Source organism: Emys orbicularis, chromosome 1, assembly GCF_028017835.1.
Source record: "Emys orbicularis isolate rEmyOrb1 chromosome 1, rEmyOrb1.hap1, whole genome shotgun sequence".
Classification (NCBI taxonomy): Eukaryota; Metazoa; Chordata; order Testudines; family Emydidae; genus Emys; species Emys orbicularis.
The window spans coordinates 43,234,228-43,256,789 of record NC_088683.1 but is presented as its reverse complement, the minus strand read 5'-3'; the positions used below and the strand labels follow the sequence as shown (position 1 = coordinate 43,256,789).

The 22,562-nt window shown below is 41.8% G+C and overlaps 1 protein-coding gene across 1 annotated transcript in view; it reads right to left on the bottom strand.

Moving 5' to 3' along the window:
* Positions 1-22,562, bottom strand: part of GRM8 (glutamate metabotropic receptor 8) — a 482,743-nt gene that overhangs the window by 44,067 nt on the left and 416,114 nt on the right. Inside the window, exon 8 of the mRNA XM_065419971.1 lies at positions 5,831-6,766. Coding sequence (XP_065276043.1) covers positions 5,831-6,766 — 936 coding nt within the window. The remainder of the gene's footprint in view (positions 1-5,830; positions 6,767-22,562) is intronic.

Genomic DNA, 22,562 nt, shown 5'->3' with positions numbered 1-22,562 from the left:
TACCCTTTTTTGCTCCTACACTTAGGCTCACGATGGAAACTGCTGATGAACAATACCTGCATACTGTTCTTGTCTGCATCTATGAATCCTGCTAGTAGCAACAGCCACAAACTGAAATTCTGCAGAAATGATAATCAGAAGAATGGCTTTCTTAGGCATGTATGTCAGTTTGATGTTTTGCTGGTTGAGTTTCAAGATAACTGAAGTGTCTGGAAATTTATAAAAATCATCAGACTAGGATCAAGAAAGGTTCAGAAGGTTTTTGTGCCTTTGCTTATTTGCTACTTTTTTTTCCTCATATGTTTCTAAATCCTCCCAACTACGTTTTATTTTTACACCTACATACTTACAGATAACCAGAAGGTGAGTAGAAAAACGATCATAATGGGGCTATTAATTACAAGCTACATACATTGGGCCAGAACCTGAACTGGGGTACATCAGCCTAGCTCTATTGACTTCAGTGAAGTTACACTGATTTCCACCAGCTGAGGATTTGGCCTAGTAATTATAATCTTGAATACCCACATAAACCTTTTCTTTTCCTCAATCTCCAGTGCCTCTTACATATGTCTAAAGTTCAATCCAGCATCTGGTTCATTAAGACACTGACTCAGCAGTCTACCCCATTCAGCAAAACACTTAAGCACATTCTTAACTTTCAGCATGTGCTTGAGACAATTAACATCAGTGCTTAATTGTTGACTTAATGGATCAGGGTCCACATTTTTTCTAATAGTTGTACATTCAAACTCAGCTTCATCCTGTCCAAAAACTCACTGGACTCTTACATCTTCTAGGATTTCTTCAAATACCACTAATGTCAATGGGCATCTTTCCATAGATTAATGGACTTTGGATCAGGCCTTCTGTTAGTTTCAAATAGCAAGCTGTTTAAATTACCTTGTCTCTCCGTTTATCAATGTAAATATCTTGGGAGTGAAAGAACAATAAGAAAATAAGAACATAAGAATGGCCATACTGTGTCAGACCAAAGGTCCATCCACCCAGTATCCTGTCTACCGACAGTGGACAATGCCAGGTGCCCCAGAGGGAGTGAACCTAACAGGTAATGATCAAGTGATCTCTCTCCTGCCATCCATCTCCACCCTCTGACAAACAGAGGCTAGGGACACCATTCCTTACCCATCGTGGCTAATAGCCATTAATAGACTTAACCTTCATGAATTTATCTAGTTCTCTTTTAAACCCTGTTATAGTCCTAGCCTTCACAACCTCCTCAGGCAAGGAGTTCCACAGGTTGACCGTGTGCTGTGTGAAGAAGAACTTCCTTTTATTTGTTTTAAACCTGCTGCCCATTAATTTCATTTGGTGGCCCCTAGTTCTTATATTATGGGAACAAGTAAATAACTTTTCTTTATTCACTTTCTTCACACCACTCATGATTTTACATACCTCTATCATATCCCCCCCTTAGTCTCCTCTTTTCCAAGCTGAAAAGTCCTAGTCTCTTTAATCTCTCCTATTATGGGATCAGTTCCAAAACCCTAATCATTTTAGTTGCCCTTCTCTGAACCTTTTCTAATGCCAGTATATCTTTTTTGAGATGAGGAGACCACATCTGTAAGCAGTATTCAAGATGTGGATTTATATAAGGGCAATAAGATATTCTCTGTCTTATTCTCTATCCCTTTTTAAATGATTCTTAACATCCTGTTTGCTTTTTTGACTGCCGCTGCACACTGCGTGGACGTCTTCAGAGAACTATCCATGATGACTCCAAGATCTTTTTCCTGATTAGTTGTAGCTAAATTAACCCCCATCATATTGTATATATAGTTGGGGTTATTTTTTCCAATGTGCATTACTTTACGTTTGTCCACATTAAATTTCATTTGCCATTTTGTTGCCCAATCACTTAGTTTTGTGAGATCTTTTTGAAGTTCTTCACAGTCTGCTTTGGTCTTAACTATCTTGAGCAGTTTAGTATCGTCTGCAAACTTTGCCACCTCACTGTTTACCCCTTTCTCCAGATCATTTATGAATAAGTTGAATAGGATTGGCCCTATGAGTGACCCTTGAGGAACACCACTAGTTACCCCTCTCCATTCTGAAAATTTACCATTTATTACTACCCTTTGTTCCCTGTCTTTTAACCAGTTCTCAATCCATGAATGGATCTTCCCTCTTATCCCATGACAACTTAATTTATGTAAGAGCCTTTGGTGAGGGACCTTGTCAAAGGCTTTCTGGAAATCTAAGTACACTATGTCCACTGGATCCCCCTTGTCCACATGTTTGTTGACCCCTTCAAAGAACTCTGATAGATTAGTAAGACATGATTTCCCTGTACAGAAACCATGTTGACTTTTGCCCAACAATTTATGTTCTTCTATGTGTCTGTGATGTTAGAGTTACTGGTCTGTAATTGCTGGGATCACCTCTAGAGCCCTTTTTAAATATTGGCGTTATATTAGCTATCTTCCAATCATTGGGTACAGAAGCTGATTTAAAGGACAGGTTACAAACCATAGTTAATAGTTCCGCAATTTCACATTTAAGTTCTTTCAGAACTCTTGGGTGAATGCCATCTGGTCCCGGTGACTTGTTACTGTTAAGTTTATCAATTAATTCCAAAACCTCCTCTAGTGACACTTCAATCTGTGACAATTCCTCAGATTTGTCACCTACAAAGGTGGCTCAGGTTTGGGAATCTCCCTAACATCCTCAGCCGTGAAGACTGAAGCAAAGCAAATAGGAGATACCAAAACATTTTCTACCTAAATTGTGTGCTCATTAGTTCTTGGAATGGGCAATTGCATATGTGTATATGATCTTCCCAGAAAATATATTGGTTTCTGCTGCTTGTTGTGCGTATCAGTAACATTTAGGGGATAAGGAAGTGCCCATCAGGAAGCAGGGCCTGCAGTAGAGCCAGTCCCTCCGCAACCTACCCAGTGCAGCTGGCCTATACTAGGCTACCTGAATGGCTATACCACCTGACTGGCTGGAAAAGTCAGCAGACTGGCTCTTAATCCCCATAGCAGTACCACCACCATCACTACCACCACAGTGACTGCTCAAAGCATATCCCATGGCTGCAAGAGCTCCTGTGCCTGCTTGCCCCCAGCCCTGCTCTGGGCCTGTTTCAGCCTTGGACCCAGCCTTGCCTGTCTTGCCTCACTCCAGGTTAACTGGTTCTGACCCTTGACTCCAATTCCTGACTTCTGACTCCAGCTCCGACTCCTGCTCAGGTCACTAGGCCCCTGATTCCTGCTCACGCCCCAGTCCTGACAGTACCCCAGAACACTTTCAGAGATGTTTTAACGATTTATTATTATTTATTATTATTATGAATAGGAGCCTGTCTAGAGATACAGATGCTGTAAAATACCAGTTGGGAATAGATTTGGGATGTAAAGACTGCCTTGCTCAATTTTATTCCCTTCAGCATTTCAAGAATGCAACCCTGGCTCTTATTCAATGCTTTAAGTTCCCTAATTTGTAGCTAGATTCCCTTTGAACAAACTCAAGCCATATAGCCAAATAATATGAGGGTTCTAAAATAACTGCAGACAAGGTTCAGGGTGATGAGCACCTCAGAAACCACCACTTCATTTAATTTATCCCATCATTTCCTTATCAGATAAAAATAGGTGTACCAAAAGCAATTCCAATCACCATAATTCCAATTACCATATTTTATAGTGTATTAGCTTTCTTTAGAACATGTCTTTAGAAGTTCGATATTAACTGAGAAAACTACAAGTAACTTTGCCTGAGTATATTCAGACACTTATTATATACGTGAGCACTAGTCATTACATTTTTGTCCCATTTAGAGAAACAATTTAATTGCATGCATGCTTGAGCTATTGTGATGATGTCCATAAGGCTTGGTGTGGAAACATGTTTTTATTTACAACAAAAAGCAGAAAGGCTGAAAGAATTATTTGAATTGCAAAACTACTGTATTAGCATTTTAATTTGTTTTTTCCCCTCCTGAAAGTCATTATATGAAGAACAAGAATAACCGATTATTTTTTAAAAATGCAACAACTAACTAACAAAGTTTAGTGCCAGAACCCAGGAGATTTAGTTATGTTCATATGTCCACTTTGAGAGTTCACATAAGAAACCAAACAGAGGGGTTTATTATTCTCTTCTTTAGAAGTGGAGAGTGTCATCTCTTGCGTCAAATAAATGTGAACCTATTGTGTAAATTAAAAGTCATTGCGGAACCACCGGCCAAACAGCATTTTCCATTATCCAGAAATACATTTGTTTAGTCACAAATACCATCCCTTGCTAAACTCAGCATGCCCTGAATGGTAAAACATTCTCTTTCAAATAATAAGTATTGCATCTCTATCCACACAAGTCTTTCCTGACTTAAACCTATACATAAAAACATCAGCATTTAAACTCTGTTCATACATATGATTATCAGCTAAAAGTATTTCCGAGTTCCAATTATAAGTGTCAGAATTCTTCAGCTTTACTTACTGCACCTACGCTGTGCCACTACCTTAGGGCTTAATTCTCCATAAAATATTAATGGCCTTTCATTCTGAACAAGGCCATGCAAGTCATGGCAGGTTACAGATCTTGGCTTTTTGGCAGTCTGACCTATTCAGCAGTGAGCGTGCTTAATGCTTTTTTTTTTTTTAAGAAACCTGGGTGAAAGCCACATTGATCTATAGAAGTGAAAAAGATCATACTAATGAGCTCTGCTCCCCCTGAAAACTTTTACGCCTGAATCAGCAGGTGTTTTATTTAGTCACACAATAACACTTTGAATTTTGAAGCCAAGGGGGTTATGCCAGCTGAAAGCATGTAGCTGTTTCCATATACACTGATGGGGATAGATTCTGTAGTCCATTTTCTGGAAAATATTTTGGATATTTTAAAAAATAATTTTTAAAAAAATCACCCATTAGGAATGGGAGCAGGAGGAGAATCTGGTTCAGGGATTCATACCCTACATTTCTGCTTTTCAAGATTTTCCAATCCATCTTGGCGATTGATCTGTGTTTTATTGCTCTTTCCTAGCAGATTTGCCATCTTTCCCAATGTCAGCTGGAGACAAACTCGCATAGCTGACGTGTCTCTGTCTTCCCATTAGAAGCAAGAGAGATAGAGTTAAATGTTTGAGGTATTGTATATGGTTCTCCCTGACTGATAAGGATCTTGTCAACTGAACAAGGAAGAACTGACCTCTGAACATGTTAGACTGAATCTCTCATCAAAAGAGCTCATTTTCATGAGCCTAATTTCTCAAGGAGCTATTAATTAATTAACTGAGCCCTTCTGTAAGGTTTTATATGAGATCAATATTCAATTTACTGGGCATTTTTCTCCCCATATTTGTATTTATTTATTTACTTACTTACTTACTTATGTGTGTGGCTGACAGGTAAAGGTAATGACTTTCATTCTACCCAAACATTCTTCTTCATTATTTTTGACAAGTGTAAGTAGATCTTTGCGGAGTTTTGAAATCTATCTATTTGCATCAGTTCTGTGCTAGGCAGCAAACATTTATAGCGTTTCATATAACAGACTGGAGCATCATGAAAGGATAATAATACGCATTAGTGGAAGCAGTCATTTAAGGAAAAGATGTATCCAGAAAATGACCAAGTTATTATGGCAATCATGTCATAGTCAGATCCCAGATCTTGTTACAAAACCCGGGAAATGTACCTTTCCAAAGACACATGCCATTACCTTCCATTTCCTAATAGTCTAGGAATTTGTGTTCACATTCAGAATTAGTAATTTATAAGACTGAATTAATGTAATTTTACAAATATTGTAACTGAAAAAGGCAGGTTAATATTTGATTCTTAATTTTATTGTCACTTACCTTCTCTGTGGACTGCGCAGTACCAAAAAAGATTGGAATAAAAGCTAACCAAATTATGCAGGTGGTGTACATAGTAAATCCAATGGGTTTTGCTTCATTGAAGGTCTCTGGAACCCCTCTTGTTTTAATAGCATACACAGTGCATGTGACCATCAAGAGAATACTGTATCCAAGGGAACAAATGAGAGAAAGATCAGAAATGTCACATTTGAGAACTCCCCTGGCATTTTCTGGATCAAGTGTCCTCTGCTCTCCATAGTCTACTACGATATGTGGTGGATCAACAGCAAACCAGATGAAGACTCCAAGAAGCTGCATGGATATGAGGCTGAAAGTGATCACCAACTGGGAAGCTGGGCTAATAAACTTTGGAGCTGTGACAGATTTTTTACCTTGCTCAAATATTCTGTGGATTCTATTAGTTTTTGTGAGCAAGGCAGAGTAACTGAAGCACATGCCGAGTCCTAAAAAGAGCCGTCGAAATGAGCAGATCACTGTGTCCGGAGCGGCGATCATTAAAAAAGTGATAGAGTAACAGAGAAAAATCCCAGTCAATAGCACGTAGCTGAGTTCGCGGCCAGATGCCCTGACGATGGGTGTGTCATTGTAGCGGACAAATGTCACGATGACAAAGGTGGTTGCAATAATTCCGAGAATAGCTATGAACACGGGCACGATGGCCCAGGGAGAATGCCATTCCAGTTTGATTATTGGAATAAGCTGGCAATCTGTGCGGTTGGCATTTGGTCGCTTATTAAATGGGCACAGTTCACAGGTGAGCTCATCCACTTGGTAATGGTACCCTTCACAGCGTTCACAGTGCCAACAGCAAGGCACTCCCTTTACTGTTTTCTTTCTTTCCCCAGGTTTACAGGGCAGGCTGCAAACAGATGCTGGATGAGTATGATCTCTGCTAGTCCACTGCATGTCTTCTACCTATGGGTATAAAAAATTAATGAGCCTTCCATTTTCCTTCATTTATAATATCCTAATCCTGGCCACAGGTTTGTCATAAATCATGGTGTGCTGACAGTACAAATACAGTTTACTATAATAAGAAACCTGTTTCTTTCCCTTATATTGACTTTATGAAAGTGTTAAATGATTGTGCCCAATAAATCATTCATGCCATGGGCTTGATGAATGTCATTAGTTTCTATTTACCTCTTTACTGCTGACCAAATTGACATCTGTAAAGAGATTTATTGACTCCAGGCTAGTTTAAAAGCAAAAAGTCCTAAATAAAGAAGTTTATAAACTAATCACATGCAAGTATAAATACCAGTAGTTTTCAAACATTTAATTAGGAAATGTGGAGTATGTGGGTTTGGAATTAATTTCTGGTACTGCAAAAGGACAGATTAAAATCTCCATGCATCAACTCTGACAGAATAAAAAGGACCAGGGAAGGATCCACTTCCATTTAGACATAATGCCATCTCTTCCAAGAAGAACCTGTTATCTGTTTATGTTTTCATCCTTCAACTTTTGCTCGAAATGCATAAGAATATCTTTTCCCCCCCATTTCTAGTAGGTAAAAATATGTATATACCACAATATGATTAATAATTTAAAGAGATGTCACAGCTGCACTTCAGTCCTCCTGGTTTAAAAATTCCAATATCTTTTTATAGTTTAAAATTCATACACGCAGTGCAACCTTGTTTCAAAAGGCCCATCAATCCTGGATCTCTCCACAGTGACATATAACAAATAGGACGTCTCCCCCACAAAAAATAAAATAAAATCTGTAAAGAAAACTCATGAATCTAACAACATTCTTGCTTAACTTCTGCACCTTGGCCCAGATTCTGCCACCTTTACTCAGGTTGAGTAGCACTTTGCTCCACAAGGGGTCCCACTGATTTAAATAGAGCTACTTACAGAGTAAGGTCTTATTGCAAGGATGGCAGAATCTGGCCCTTTCCTTTGTGCCACATCTTTCATGTGTACATTATTTAATTAGATTGTAAGCTCTTAAGTGCAGGGACTGGGTCTTCATACTTGCCTGTAAAGTGCCTAGCACAGTTTTGGATTTATAAATTGTATTTATAAGTAAAACAACAATAATAAACTTCCATGTGGCATAGGTGTTTTCACCTTCTGCTGGCAGAGGACAGAGTAAGGCCAGTATGGAAAAGGTGCTAATTTTGGCCTTAGCAGTTCCAGTTGTATTGCCACAAATTTCAGTGAGTGTTAGGCAGCTGCTTGACAGCCTCAGTCCCCTGCCTCCAAGCAGCCAAGCACCAACCATACAGCCATGTTGACTTGACAGTGGAGCCTCCGTTCCGCTCTTCTGTGCCATAGGGGACCTTCTGGTTCATTTTATTCTTCACAGCAAAAGTGCCCAACTATAATGATGCATCAAACATAAACACACTCATAAAGCCAAGTCTCTAGGGCCTAGATCTTCAAAGGGATGTCGTCATCTAACTCCCATTACAATCAATGGGAGTTTAGGCACCTAAATATCTTTGATGATCTGGGTCTAAGGGCCTGATGCAAAGTTCACTCAAGTCAATAGGAGTATGTCTACACTGCAATAAAACAGTTGTGCCTAACCTGTGTCAGCTAGGGTTGCCAACTTTCTAATTGCACAAAACTGAACACTCTTGCCCCGCCTCCTGTCCCGCCCCTTCTCTAAGGCCCTGCCCCCACCACATCCTGACCAATGGGAGCTGCATAGCCGGCGCTCAGGGTCGGGGCAGCACGTGGAGGGTCCCTGGCCACCCTGCACCTAGGGGCCGGACATGCCAGTCGCTTCCGGGGAACTGCGCAGAGCCAGAGCAGTTAGGGAACCTGCCTTAGCCCCACTGCGCCGCTGACTGGACTTTTAAAGGCCCAGTCAGCAGTGCTTACCGGAGCCACCAGGGTCCCTTTTCGACTGGGCATTCCGGTCAAAAACTGGATGCCTGGCAACCCTAGTGTCAGCTGACTCAAGGTCATGGCAGTGTTCCCTCTAATTTTTCCCACATATGTATGGAATGGGTTTTATTATGTGCACCAATATGGAAGTGATGTGTGACACATCACCTCTATATTAGTTCACATAACAAAATTCATGTGGTGGGGCCAACGGGTTCAGAGTGTGGGAGGGGGGCTCAGGGCTGTGGCAGAGGATTAGGGGGTGAGGGCTCCAGAGTGGGGCCATGGATGAGGGGCTCAGGGCTGGGGCAGAGGTTTAGGGTTTGGGGGGGAGGTGAGGGCTCTGCCTGGGGGTGCAGGCTCTGAGGTGGGGCTGGGGATGAGGGGTTTGGGATGCAGGCTGCCCAGGGGCTACAGCGGGGAGAGAGGACTCCCCCCAGCTCTTTCTCCTCACAGAGGCACCTGGGCTGGGGTAGGTGGGGGAGAGGCGCCTCTCCCCTGGCTGCGGCAGGTCCATGCCGGGGCTGGGGTGAGGCCGGGGGAGGGACGCCTGTCCCCTGGCCACTGCAAGTCCGAGGCAGGTCCCTGCTGGGGCCGGCAGGAAAAGGCGCCTCTCCTCACCATGGCAGGTCCGTGCTAGGGGAGCGGCGTCTCTCCCCGCCGCAGCCCTGAGCCCACGCGCAGCTTAGGGGGAACTTCAGTCATGAGGCTCAGGCTACGGGACTGTAAAATTGCAGTGTAGACTTTTGGGCTCAGGTTGGAGCCCAGATTCTGGGACCCCACAAGTGGGGAGAGTCCCAGAGCCTGAGCTCCAGGCCAAGCCCAAACGACTACACTGCAGTGTTTTAGCCCCACAGCCCGAGCCTCACGAGCCTGAGTCAGCTGACACAGGCCAGCCAACATGGGCCAGCTATGGGTGTTTTATCGCAGTGTAGACATACCCTAGGAGTCTTAGGCTATTCTACAGTCCTCCTGATTCTCAAGACCAGCAATCATACTATTTTGCGCAACCTAATTCATCTAATAGGAATGAAGGAAAAGTGTTGCTATGAATTCTGAATGATAACTAAAAGTACGATATTAGCACTTTTACCTCACATCAGTGTTGTGAAGATAAATACATTAAAGACTGTGAGTAATGGTAAGGTAATGGGGGGGGGGGAGATACAAATACATCATTCATATATATATCACTCAAGTACTTCTGAGTGTTTCCCTTGTTTAGCTGAGCAAAATGGGTACAGTTTCTTTTAATCTACAACTATGCAGTATTTTACAAAATTTCATCCAGCCCTTATCATCGTTCTTGACTGTCTCTCAAAACTCTTGCAGTTAGTAAATACATTTCAATGTCTCAAAAGTTACATGATCCAGTGACAACAGCGGTAATAAATGCCCATCTTGAGAAGGTCACTAGTAATGATTCATATTATAATTTTCATTCCAGTAGATCTGGCACACAAAATATGTACCACATAATTCATATTATGACAATATAATGCTACAAATATTGGAAAAACTCACCAGAAGAGCAAATTTGCTTTTTTTTCTTAAAAAAAAAAATCATTCCAGTCTTTTAACCCTAGAATTATCTAAAACAAAGTGATCTTTCAAGGCTCAACAAATTTATGTAAAAATAGGAAATATTCAATATTTGAAGCTGGGGAGGGTTGGAATGTTTTATCCCCCTATTTCAGTTTATTTCTCCCAAATTTTCCTGTCTGAGTGATTTTTTTTTAGGCTAATCTCATGATTAGATTCATAGATCCAGATTGCCCCAGACATGGAAAAAAGGTCCCTAGCAGACAGGAAATTCTGTGAGTCCCTGCTTATGGGATTGTCATTGCATCATTAAACCTTAGGAGAAAGAGGAGGTTGTTCCCAAAGAAGAAGTAGTAAGCAACTGGGCCTTCTAAATCCAAGGATAACCAGTGATCTTCAAAGTCCTTTTCCCTTCACAGAGTGTCACACGCAGGGTGACCAGATGCTAAGTGGAAAATATCGGGACCACTGCAGGGGTTAAACTCACCCGTCTGGGTCTTCGGCGGCATTTCAGTGGTGGGTAATAAACCTTGTCGCCAAAGACAGAAGCACCCGCCGCCGAATTGCTGCCAAAAATGGGTGAATGTAATAAAAAACAAACCGAAACAAAATATCGGGACAAATGGCGTCCCGACCGTACTTTGGTCGGGACGCGGGACAAACGCCTCAAAATCGGGACAGTCCCGACTCACATGCAGCATGCTTCTATAGAAGTCATGATCCCATGAATTTGCCTGCTGGCCATTTCTCCCTAACCTCCCTTCAGTATATATATATTGCAGATGGGGGAATCACTCAGCACAGGGGGACATACACATATGTTGCTGATAATTTAACTTTGAGGTGCTTTAGAAATACCTTAGATATATGACAGATAAGTAATTCTGACAGGGTCAGCATGATCTTACTTGGGTATTGCTTGTGGGTCTGGGGGAGGGTACAATACTGCAGAAAGCAACGGTTCCCACAGCTTTGCTCCATCCCACTCTACCACCTCTTCCTCCTCCTCCCAGGGCCACCCAGAGGATTCAGGGGGCCTGGGGTCTTCAGCGACAGGTCCCGGAGCGAGTGAAGGACCCACCGCCGAATTGCTGCCGAAAACTCTCGTGGGGGGCCCTGAAAACTCTCGTGGGGGCCCCTGCGGGGCCCAGGGCCTGGGGCAAATTGCCCCACTTGCCCCCCCCCTTGGGCAGCCCTGCCTCCTCCACTGCCAGGGATCCCTGCAGATCACTCAGAGACCACTCCCATGGAGGGGGATGATACCACAGAGCAAGCGTTACTTCTCTTTGGGTGTCCCCAGACATCTGCTAGAGGTCCCCTTTACTCGCAGAAAGGGAAGCAGCGATCCAGCTCACATAAATTAAAGACTGAAAAGACATGTTGCTGTAGGTCATCTAGCTGAACCCCCAGGTACCTATAAACCTCCAGTATGCTATGTACTTCATATATTTTAAAAACTTTATTTTACTTAATATGAATGTACTGAAGTAACTCAGTACATTTCACAATGGCCAGAGTCTTTTACAACACACTCAAAAGCCCTTGCAGTTTTTCTATCATAAAGTGAATAATATAAAAATGGATTAAGCGCCCCAAACCTCAAGGCATAATCAACTCATAAATTAACAGTATTGCATTTTTCTCTGAATTTAACTGGAGACCCACTGGTTATAAGAAAGGATCGTAAGATACGAAAAGGAGAGGGGAGAAGAAATGGGACAAGACTTTCACAATTGTTTGCCTAAAGCTAGGTTCCTAAATCCACACTGAGGCACTTAAATAAATGGTCTAATTTTCAGAATTGTTGAATGTCCATAACGTCCACTGAAGTCAAAGGGAGCTGCTGGGTGCACAGCACTTTCAGTAATCAGGTCATTTATGTTGGTGTCTAAATATGGACTTGGGGGCAGAATTTTCGAAAGTGCCTAAGGGAATGCATTTAATTCAATTCATTGATTTAAATGCAAGTTAGTCTCCTTACATGCTTGGGTGCTTTGGAAACTCCCTCATGGCTCCTATCTGCATTTTTAGATGCCTAAATGCCTTTAAAAATCTCACACAAAGTGATTTGGGAGCTTAACTTTACACACCCATTTTTTAAAAACTTGGCTTAGAAGAATAAAAATAAAAATAAGGCAAAAAGAAGATAGGAGAGAAGAGAAAGAAGAGAAAGTGCCAGTCAGAAAAAATAATAATTAGTGTATCACTTCTGGGAGTATTTTACCCACGCTGAACAAGAAGCAGCCCTTCTGTTGCTCAGAGTCTGCAAAAGTTGGCTGAGGCTCACTCAGATTATTTGATAGTCCTTGGTAAACTTCATTTCTGGTACGCTCATTTTTGTTACTTACATTTGTGTGTGCCAGCTGCTTAGTGCTCTCAACTACAATGTCATCACAAGACCAGGCAAATTACTATCTTAAATCCATCCTAATCTGTTGCACATGTTAGGTGAGTACAGAACAGGCTCGCTCAGATTTTATTATTGGTAATAGTTTAAACCTGATTATTAATTTTATTTCAGTGGCTCCTCTGAATTTTTAAACCAAACTTCTTGATGGATATATGTGCTACCAAGATGTGTCTAAAGTTCCCTTAGCAAAAAGGCATTAGATGATGAGCTGCCATTTTCCACTCTCCTAATGATTATCCGCATAATAACCAAAAACAGAGTATATAATTATTTCCTTAAATTACAATATTTGTTCATTTTAGAACTAATTTGTTAGGACACAAGAGAATGTGCCTTCCTTGCTTTTTTAAACAGGAATAACCATCATAAAAATCAACTATGGAGGAGATGTGTGCCTGACGGAGTTGTAACTTGTTCAGATTACAGCCCTAAAAGTCATATCAGCTAACTAGTGAAAACACAGACTGAGTGAAGTTTCATAACACTGAGTAAATAGTGCCAGCCTTTTATGAATATTACAATTACATTTATTCTTTAACCTCTAATAACAAAACTAAAAAATAACACTGGGAGAGCTGGGTTAATACAAGGCATGATCTGTACATGCCACAGTACAACATACAGCAGGCATATTTACAATCCAGCACCTACATTCCTTTAGCTACTCAGCAACTAATTTAATTAGCAGTGCTCTTAGAAACTAAAGGAAACCAACCATTAATGTTATTAATAGGTTGCATAACAGATTTTTGAAGCAGAGTTTCCATCATTAATGAAAACATACAAAATTCTGCCCTTCCTCAGATACTACAGTGACCTATGACAATATCAGAACCTGGACAGAGAGAGAGAGAGAGAAACAGATTGATCTTATCGCTGGGGCAGCCCCACTGACTTTCCTGGGAAGGACAGAATCTGAAGAATAAATCATGGTTTTATAGGGTGTTCATCAGGGCTTTATCTAAATAATATTGCAAGGACCGTAAAATTGCTTCAGGATATATAATATTATAATTTATAATTAGGAAATTACCTTGTATTTCAACTATTTAAAACATTAGTTCAGAATCTGATATTTACTCAATGATAATTCAATAACAGAAGGATATTTCTTTAAGGATAGTGCTGTAATGAGCTAAATAATACTAGCTATAGACAGAGGAAGTCATACATTAGTAGTATTTCTTTAGGATATAAATGGTGTATTCTGATGTCATTAATGGAACAAACAGGCTAGAGTCAGGCAACTCAGTTCTTCAGAAGCATCAAGACTTCTGGGTATCAGTTAATGTGGCTTTTAAAACATATTCTAATCCTGACTTATAAAAATGACCAAGAATTAAAATGTTACCCACAGCTCTTTCTAAGAGTTTTGCTTAGTTCTGTCACAGATCCCTACAATTATTTCTTTTCTGACTGAAGGTTCATCACTGAAGCGAAACAACTGCATGATATAATAAAATTTAGTCTAATATTTAGCCTTTTGCATTCTATAATGGATCCATAACTCCCAAAGTACAAGTTAAACTCTCTCATGTACCTTGTCCAACCAAGTAATTTGAACCATAATATTCAGAAATTAAAGTGAAACTGGCTCACCAAAAGTGAATGTAATTCATTACGAGCCTAAATATGATGATCATTGCATTTGGCCTGCCAGCCAGTTTTTATAGCTCCCGAGACAGGCGGGGTGTATTTACAGGCTGAAATTACAAATATTTAACTATGGATGTGTAGACAGGAAACAAGTCAAGGGCAACCAATCCATCAGAATGCAAACAGAGTCAGAGATAAAAACTGTCAGGAATCTGGATTGCCAATGGCAGTGTCAAGTCAGTTTCATTACTAACTTCACCATGTTTGCTGTGAAATGTCAGCCCTTGACCGCACTGCCTGATGTTTTCCTGCACCTTGAATATTGGTTGTCATTTCCTGGATGCCCAGGTTTAGACTTCTGCCTAAAGCTTGACAAAAATGTTAGTTTCTAGCTGGTCTTCTACTGTACTACAATCAGTTATAAAATAATCCAGTCCTAAACAAAGCAGACTGGATGAAGATTCTGAATGACAGAATCAAATACAATTATCACTAATGCACCAGCTTGGAATGTTGTGAGAAATGTCATTATCCCCATTTTAAATCTGGGAAAAGAGAGGCACGGAAAAGCTAAGTCATCACCTACGGAATCGCTGTTAGAACCAGGATGAGAGATTAAGACTCCTGTTAACCCACTAGCCCACAATTCTTCCTAGGCAAACCACTGAACCTCTCTATGGGTACATCTACATTTTGTGCTGCAGGAGTATATTCCAGCTCAAGGAGACATACCTGCACTAGGTCTGACTGAGCTGGCATTTTAAAAACAGAGTGTAGCCATGGCAGCACAAGCTGCAGGAGAGGCCCCTAGTACAGTCTCATCTGGGATGCTAGGCATGTACTCAAGCTGGCTTGCCCACTTGTGCCACTGTATTTTTTAGCACACTAGCTCAGTCAGCACTAGCATGGGTATGTCGCCTTAAGTTGGAATTTATACCTCCAGCTCAAAGTGTAGACAGACCCTACTGCCTCTCAGTTTCACTAGATGTAAGATGGGGCAATGATATTTACCATATGTGAAATCCTGAAAATATATAAGATTTAAGATGTCCCCAATTACATGTAGGTAGGTCAATAGGAATTATCCCCATTATATGGGGAGGGAGATACAGAAAGATGAACTGACAATAACATGTTCTAATGCAATTTGTATAGGACTGAGAGTCAATAGGCCTGGTTGTGTGATACTAGTTTTGACGCTGATTTCCTTTGTGATCTTGGACAAATAATGTAACCTCTTTGAACCTCAATTTTCCCATATGTTAAATGGAAATTCTTACTCACTAGCCTGGGTGTGGTTTCACAGGGCTGGGAGCAATGGTCACCTTCTGAGGCTGGAGTAGGGCGAGAGGCCTCAAGTGGGAACAGCTAAGGTGATGTTCCCCTCTCCTTCCCTTACCTCCATTTGCCTTCAACCTGTGGAGCTACTTCTTTTCACATCCCGCCCCTTATGCCCCAGGGCATGGTTCGGGGAAGGGAGGTCACATGCTGTATCTGGGTCCAGGCTCTGGGGCCTGTCCTGCTTACCACTTGCTTCCATTGGGTGGTGGGGATGGGGATGGGTGATTGGCTCCCATTTGGTGGTGATGGTGAAGCGTGAGGGGGTTGTTACAGTTTGCTGTCTAGGTATGGTAGCCATTGTGGGCTCCCTGTTTCAGTCCCGTCCTGAATCAACCCAGTGGGCTGCCTCGGCATTGGTCCTGGGAACAGCATTGTATGATGAGGTGGTGTGCCGCTGTGCCTCACACAGCTTATGGTTCCCCTTATATTATTTCTCCTACCTCCGATGTGGAGCAAGGGAGAAGGTCAGGACTCTGGCTTCCTATCAAGGTCATTGGGAAGATCTGAGGGTTGCAAGAGAGCATGGCCTGCAAACCAACCCTCAGGTTTATAATCCACCAAAGCCTTTGGTGCCCATTGACATATGCATTGGAACAACCCTTCTGGGTACTTTGGGGTGGTAACTGCAGCTAGATAATAGTTTTAAATAAAGTTGTGGTCTCTGCATTTAACCATATTATGGTGTCTGTGTCTTATTGTTGCTGTGTCCATATAAATAATAACATCTACCAACTTGACTAAAAATTATCTGTAAAGTTCTGTATCAGAACAAAGTAATATTAAAGCCTGACAGTGATAGAGTAATTCTGGACAACTTGACTCACGGTCATGTATTTAATACATTAAACCCCAAGGCCTCTGGAGACCACCATGTTCTCTTGACTTTTTACAAAACTATTTCTGTATTTTCAGAACCAAAATGATTTTCAATCTTTCTCAAACATTCCAATAGGTAAAAATAATGTGAAATAAAAATTGATTATTTTAAATGCTCCAATTTCACAAACTTTTTTTAAACTTATAAACAGAAAAAAATTGTAAAAACAACAACAAACATGAATTTGTGTAACAAATATTTCTCCCAATATTACCACAAAAGGGTAGATGGGGTAGATGAGGACAGTTGTGGTGCTGAGGCTGCTGACAGGATATGGAATTAGAATGATAATTGAGTGTATTCATTTGACACATATATTCATCAGCTATATGGCATGTTACTAGAGGATATAAGAGGTAAATTGTTTTTGGTTGTTGGTATTTTTGTGGCTCAATTTTTTCAATAGATCCATTAGTTAGAAAAAATAATATGCTTTGCTTCATCTTATGCTCCTGCCAATTGTTTTTCCTTTGTTGCTGCTTGTTTGTTTTACAGTTACATTTGTGTGGGTGAAAAAATCTCTATATTCATTCCTCCCACAGCAAAATAACTGACTGCAAGTGTGCAATGAATATATTCTTCTGCATTCCACTAGGCACTGCATTTCCATTGTGTTTGAAACCCTTGCTTAGAAATCAGCAAAACATGTGAAAGGCAACTCATTTTGTTGAAAATAACCTGTGAGAAATAACTTTTTCCCTAGAAGTTACAATGGACTACAGAAAAAAGTAGTCATTACTCTTCATCAGAATGGCCATATTGGGCCACACCAATATTACATCTACCCCGGTACCCTGTCTTCTGACAGTAGCCAGTGCCAGATGTTTCAAAGGGGATGAACAGAACAGGACAATTTTGTGTGATTCATCCCCTGTCGTCTAGTTCCACCTTCTGGCAGTTGGAAGTTTAGGGAAACCCGGGGCATGGAGTTGCATCCCTGACCCTTTTGGCTAATAGCCAGTGATGGACCTATCCTCCATGAACTTATTTCTTTTTTTAACCCAGTTATACTTTTGGCCTTCACAACATCCAATGGCAATGAGTTCCATAGGTTCTCTGTGTGCTGAGTGAAGTACTTCCTTAAGTTTATTTAAACCTGCTGTCTGTTAATTTCATCGGGTGATCCCTTAGTTCTTGTGTTATGTGAAGGGGGGTAAATAATATTTCCCTACTTACTCTCTTCATACCATTCATGATTTTATAGATGTCTAGGTTGACCATATTTTCCTAAGCTGAAAACGGGACACTGGGTAAAAGATGGTCAGTGTTCAGATGCTGACCCAAGCCTTGCCACATGGGGCTGGCCTGTGCCACCTGGTGTCGCCGCTTGCCTGAGCCGAGCCACTTGGCATCGTGGTTTGCCTGAGTCCTGCTGCATGGGGCTGGTGTCGCCGCTCGCTGGAACTGACATCACAGATGCCACAACTTTTTTGGCAAAACTGGACTTTTGTCCTGTTTGCTCTTGCCTGAACATTCCTCCGTGCCCCCCTCTTCCTCTTCCCCCCCCAGAGCAAGACTAAATGGAACAAATGCCCAGTTTTGCCAAAAAAGAAGTCATAACTTTCAGGACAGGGCTTAAAAAGGGAACTGTCCTGGCCAAAATTGGGACTATGGTCACCCTATAGACAGGTGTGAAAGTAACGTAAGCAGGGTGGCTGGAGTCCTGAGCAAGGTGGGGGGGCAGCTCTGGGCCTCTGGAAGGGGCGGGGCTGGGGCTAGATTCCCCTAGCCAGCCCTGCAGCGCTGCTGGGCCTGCACTGCCTGGGGCTCCGGTGGCGATTTAAAGGGCCCGGACTCCTGGCCGCTGCCGCTACCCCAGGGCTCTGGGAGCGATTTAAAGGGCTTGGGGCTCCAGCTACTGGCACAGTAGCGGTAGCAGCAGCCGGGAGCCCCAGGCCCTTTAAATCACTGCCGGACCACCGCGGTAGCAGCAACACCGGGGCTCTGGTGGCTATTTAAAGGGCCAGGGGCTCTGGCCATTGCCGGAAGCCCTGGGCCCTTTTAAATTGCTAAGCCCTGGGGAAGCTGCCCCTTTTGCCCCCTCCCGACCACCCCTATCAGCCCTGCCGGTACTGTCGGCTGTGGACCATACCGACTTACTTTCACCTCTGCCTATAGATGTCTATCATAACCCTCCAGAGTAATCTCTCTTACAAGCTGAACAGTTCCAGTCTTTTTAATTTCTCTATCTATGGAAGGTATTCCATACATCTAATCATTTTTATTGTCCTTCTCTGTCCTCCTTTTCCAATATATCATTTATAATATATCTTTTTTGAGATGAGGTGACCAGAATCTTTTATATATTTATCCTTGCAACACAATAGGGCGATCCTATTATACCAATTCTAAAAATGGGGAATTGAGGCAGGGAGGCTAAGTGACTTGCCCAAGGAAGTCTGTGATGAAGGAAGGACTTGAACTTGGGTCTCCTACATCCTTTGATAGTGCCGTAACCATTGCCTGCTCTTCCTTCTGTGATCAACAGGGATGTAGATTGGTTTCAGTTTCCCCAATGCTCATAGGTGGATCAAAGTGGTAGAAGAAGGAGTGAAGAAATATTAGGAGCAGGTGGTAATGGCATAGGCCTGGTCTACACTACCCGCCGGAATCGGCGGGTAGAAATCGACCTCTCGGGGATCGATTTATCGCGTCCCGTCAGGACGCGACAATCGATCCCCGAATCGACGCTCTTACTCCACCAGCGAAGGTGGGAGTAAGAGCCGTCGACGGGAAGCCGCGGAGGTCGATTTTGCCGCCGTCCTCACAGCGGGGTAAGTCGGCTGCGATACATCGAATTCAGCTACGCTATTCGCGTAGCTGAATTTGCGTATCTTAAATCGACCCCCCCCTGTAGTGTAGATGTAGCCATAGAGAAGAAAGGAGAGAACAAGGAGGAGTGGGCAGGGAAAGGGAAAAGGAGGTCAAAACTGCCATCAGGAAGATTGGTGTTGCCAAAGATGAGAACAGCTACCAAGAAGGCAAAGAAGGGTAGGTAACTACTAAGGAGAGTGAACAAATAGGAGAGGGTAACCACCAGAGAAATTAAGGGGAAGGGTGAGGTGCCTAGGTAGAAAACCAGCAGGAGAGGACCCCAGATGAATGAGGCTTATATTACTTTTTTATTTTATTTTATTCATATTTTGACCCCTTGAGAGGTTACTTTGAAGTTTGCTTTCTGCTGCTTCTTGGTATTCAAACTGGATTTTGGTGATCTAAAGTAATTTCCCCAACGTTCCAGCATAAACTGGCAGGAAGAGTCTGGAGAAAAGAAAGCAGGGAAGTACATTACCTAGTTCTCGCTGGAACTTCTGGCAAACGTTGGCCAAGTTTGGAGTGAACATTTCCAGAGTTATGGCTTGCACATTTGCAGTGAAACCTGATTAATCTGATAACTTCACACTGAAGCAAGCATTTGAGAATGGGGCTTCATAAAATAGACACAGAAACCCAGCAACTGTCAAATATTTGCAGGTTTGATAATTATGTGTGTGGCAGGCTGGCAAGCCCTAAGAACCATGCATTATAAATTTTCTGTGCTCACTGGAAACGCATTGCTGGTGACATGCAGCTTTTATAATTCAAAGAAACCAATTATTTAAATTCTTGAAGGATGAGCAACGATTTCTCAAAAAATAAACACCAGAAACCAAAAAACACTGTACACAGCATATTAGCTTCTGTTCTCATCAGAAAGACTCTTATCCTCTCCACTTCCCTTGCACTCAGTATCCGCTAGGATTAATAAAGCTATATTGGAGTGCTGCTTATCTTATGTTCACAATAAGAAATGATTTTGATGAAAGAAGAAAGCTGGAGTTAAAAGGGAGACTAGAGTGGAGGAAGAAAATGTGGTGAACAGAAAGGAATTAATGTGAGTCGGTGAATGTACATCTCTCACACCCCTAAACGCCTATGGTGGAATCCTGGCCCTACTGAAGTCAATGGAGTTTGTTATTAACTGCCATGGAGTAGGATTTCACCCCCAGGGCCCAGTCCTGCAATCCTAAGCCATGAAACTCATGGCAGCTGCACACTTATAAAGTGGAACACATCATGGGCATTTTACACAGGGAGCGCATCATATCACTGTACCATAATCTGCACTGTCTGCCTATTAGCTCCCAGGTAGAAATTGTTGGTTTTAAGTTGAATGGCTTGGGACCTCATTACATAAGAGCCTGCTTTTCTCTTCATGTGAGAGGGAAACAGCTACGTGAGCAACAAAAGCACTTGAACTAACACCCTCTTGGTTTAAAAAGTAGGCGCTGGTCATAAGTCATTTTCTGGGACAGAGCCTCACTTTTGGAATGCATTCCCTTCTTCGGTCTGCCAGAAGCCAGATTTGTAAACCACCAACGGAGGCTGCAAGGATCATCTTTTCCCCTCAGGCTTCTGGGGAAAGGGCAGAGTGCAGTGTAGTCTGGTGGGATGTCAGATAAGGGGTTACTGGTATTGCTGTAGATAAGTATTACCGTGGATTTTTATGGCATTCCAGGATGCATTTTTCTGTGTTTGCGTATGATTTATATTTTTGTAGTTGTAAATTTTAATTGCCATAAAAGCACCTACAGTGGGAGAGAGGTTCTTCACTTTCAAGGGAAATACACAAAATTACCCTCTTCTACTTAAAGCTTTTATGCCTCAGAAGTATCCTACTCAAGTTGCTCTCAAGAGACTTTAACTTGGTACATAACACATTTCCCGTGAAGTATTCTCGAAGAAAATATGTGACCACAAATGAATCATAGAGAGTAATTGCAAGAATGGACACATCTTTTCTATTATACTTCTGGGCAGGGGTGCTGGAACAATTTGCATAGTAGGGGTGCTGACAGCCACTGAACCAAACTGCAAACCCTGTATATAATGGAAACCACTTCAAACTTCATACTTAACTTTCACCACCAATTGAACTAACCAGCTACTACACCATCTTTCTTTTTTGCACCTTTTTTTTTGGGGTGGTGGTGGAGGGAATTGAGCTGTTTATTTGTATAGTATGTTTCAACTTGAAGCATTTCACCATGCTAAATCCAGAGATTTCTATATTGATATTACTTTAAGGTGCTATCAGCTGTCACTATAATAAAAGTAATATTTCTTTTTTTAACTATATGCCAGTTCTTTTTAGTGAAAAGTCAGATCTTCCTACTGTAATTAGCTCCTGATATGTCAGTTCTACATAGAAAAAAGAAAATCACATCAGCCTTTTAAACATGATTCCAGGGCTGGGTGAACAAACTGGATTCAAACATCTCAAAGCCTGAACTGGCTCAGAACTGTGAGACAAATGTTTGTTTGTATTTTGAGACTTCTAGCTGCAAAGGAAGAGCTTGTTTTCAGGTCTGTATTGCCACTTATAGTGAAGAGTCAATACATAAATTGAACATTTTACACTGGGACTTAGTGAGCTGGGAACACAAAAAACAAGCAAGAGAAAATACTGTCAAGAAAATTTACTAGAAGAAACATCTTTTTGCTATGGATAAAAGACAAACATGAACAAAAAAGTAGAAAAGACTCAAAGCATAAAACATTTTGAGCTGCAATAAAAATTAAATAACACAGATGGGCTAAAGAAACAGTAGTAAAAGTAATACATTCTGATGTCGCATTGGAGACCCCCAGTTAAAAGTGTTCAGGCTCTGACTGCTGGGACACTAGAGACCAGATATATCACAGAGGTTGAAGGTTTTGTTTTCAAGGGGGAACATAAGAGGGGATTGCTGATGATCACACGATTCCTCAAGATTTCCCAGCCACCTGATTATACAGCATCAGAGATATCAAAAGTAGAGATGCTGGATTCATCCCAGTTGGCCAGAGGGAAAGTGCTACTGTCAGGGAAAGCAAAGGAAGGGCTCAAAGTAAATGAGAAGGGCCCCAGAATGTAGGCATGGTTTTACCCCTAATGGGGTAACCTGTGTACCTACATCCCACCCACAAATGAGGGGAAATGCATCAACATGTATGTCTTGGACACATTTCAGTTTGAGAAATAATTAAGTGGGCTTCATATATTGTCCCACGTGAAGGAGCAAAATCCAATCTGGAGGTAATAAAGGCATGGGTTACCATAGTGAATTTTGTGTCTGAAT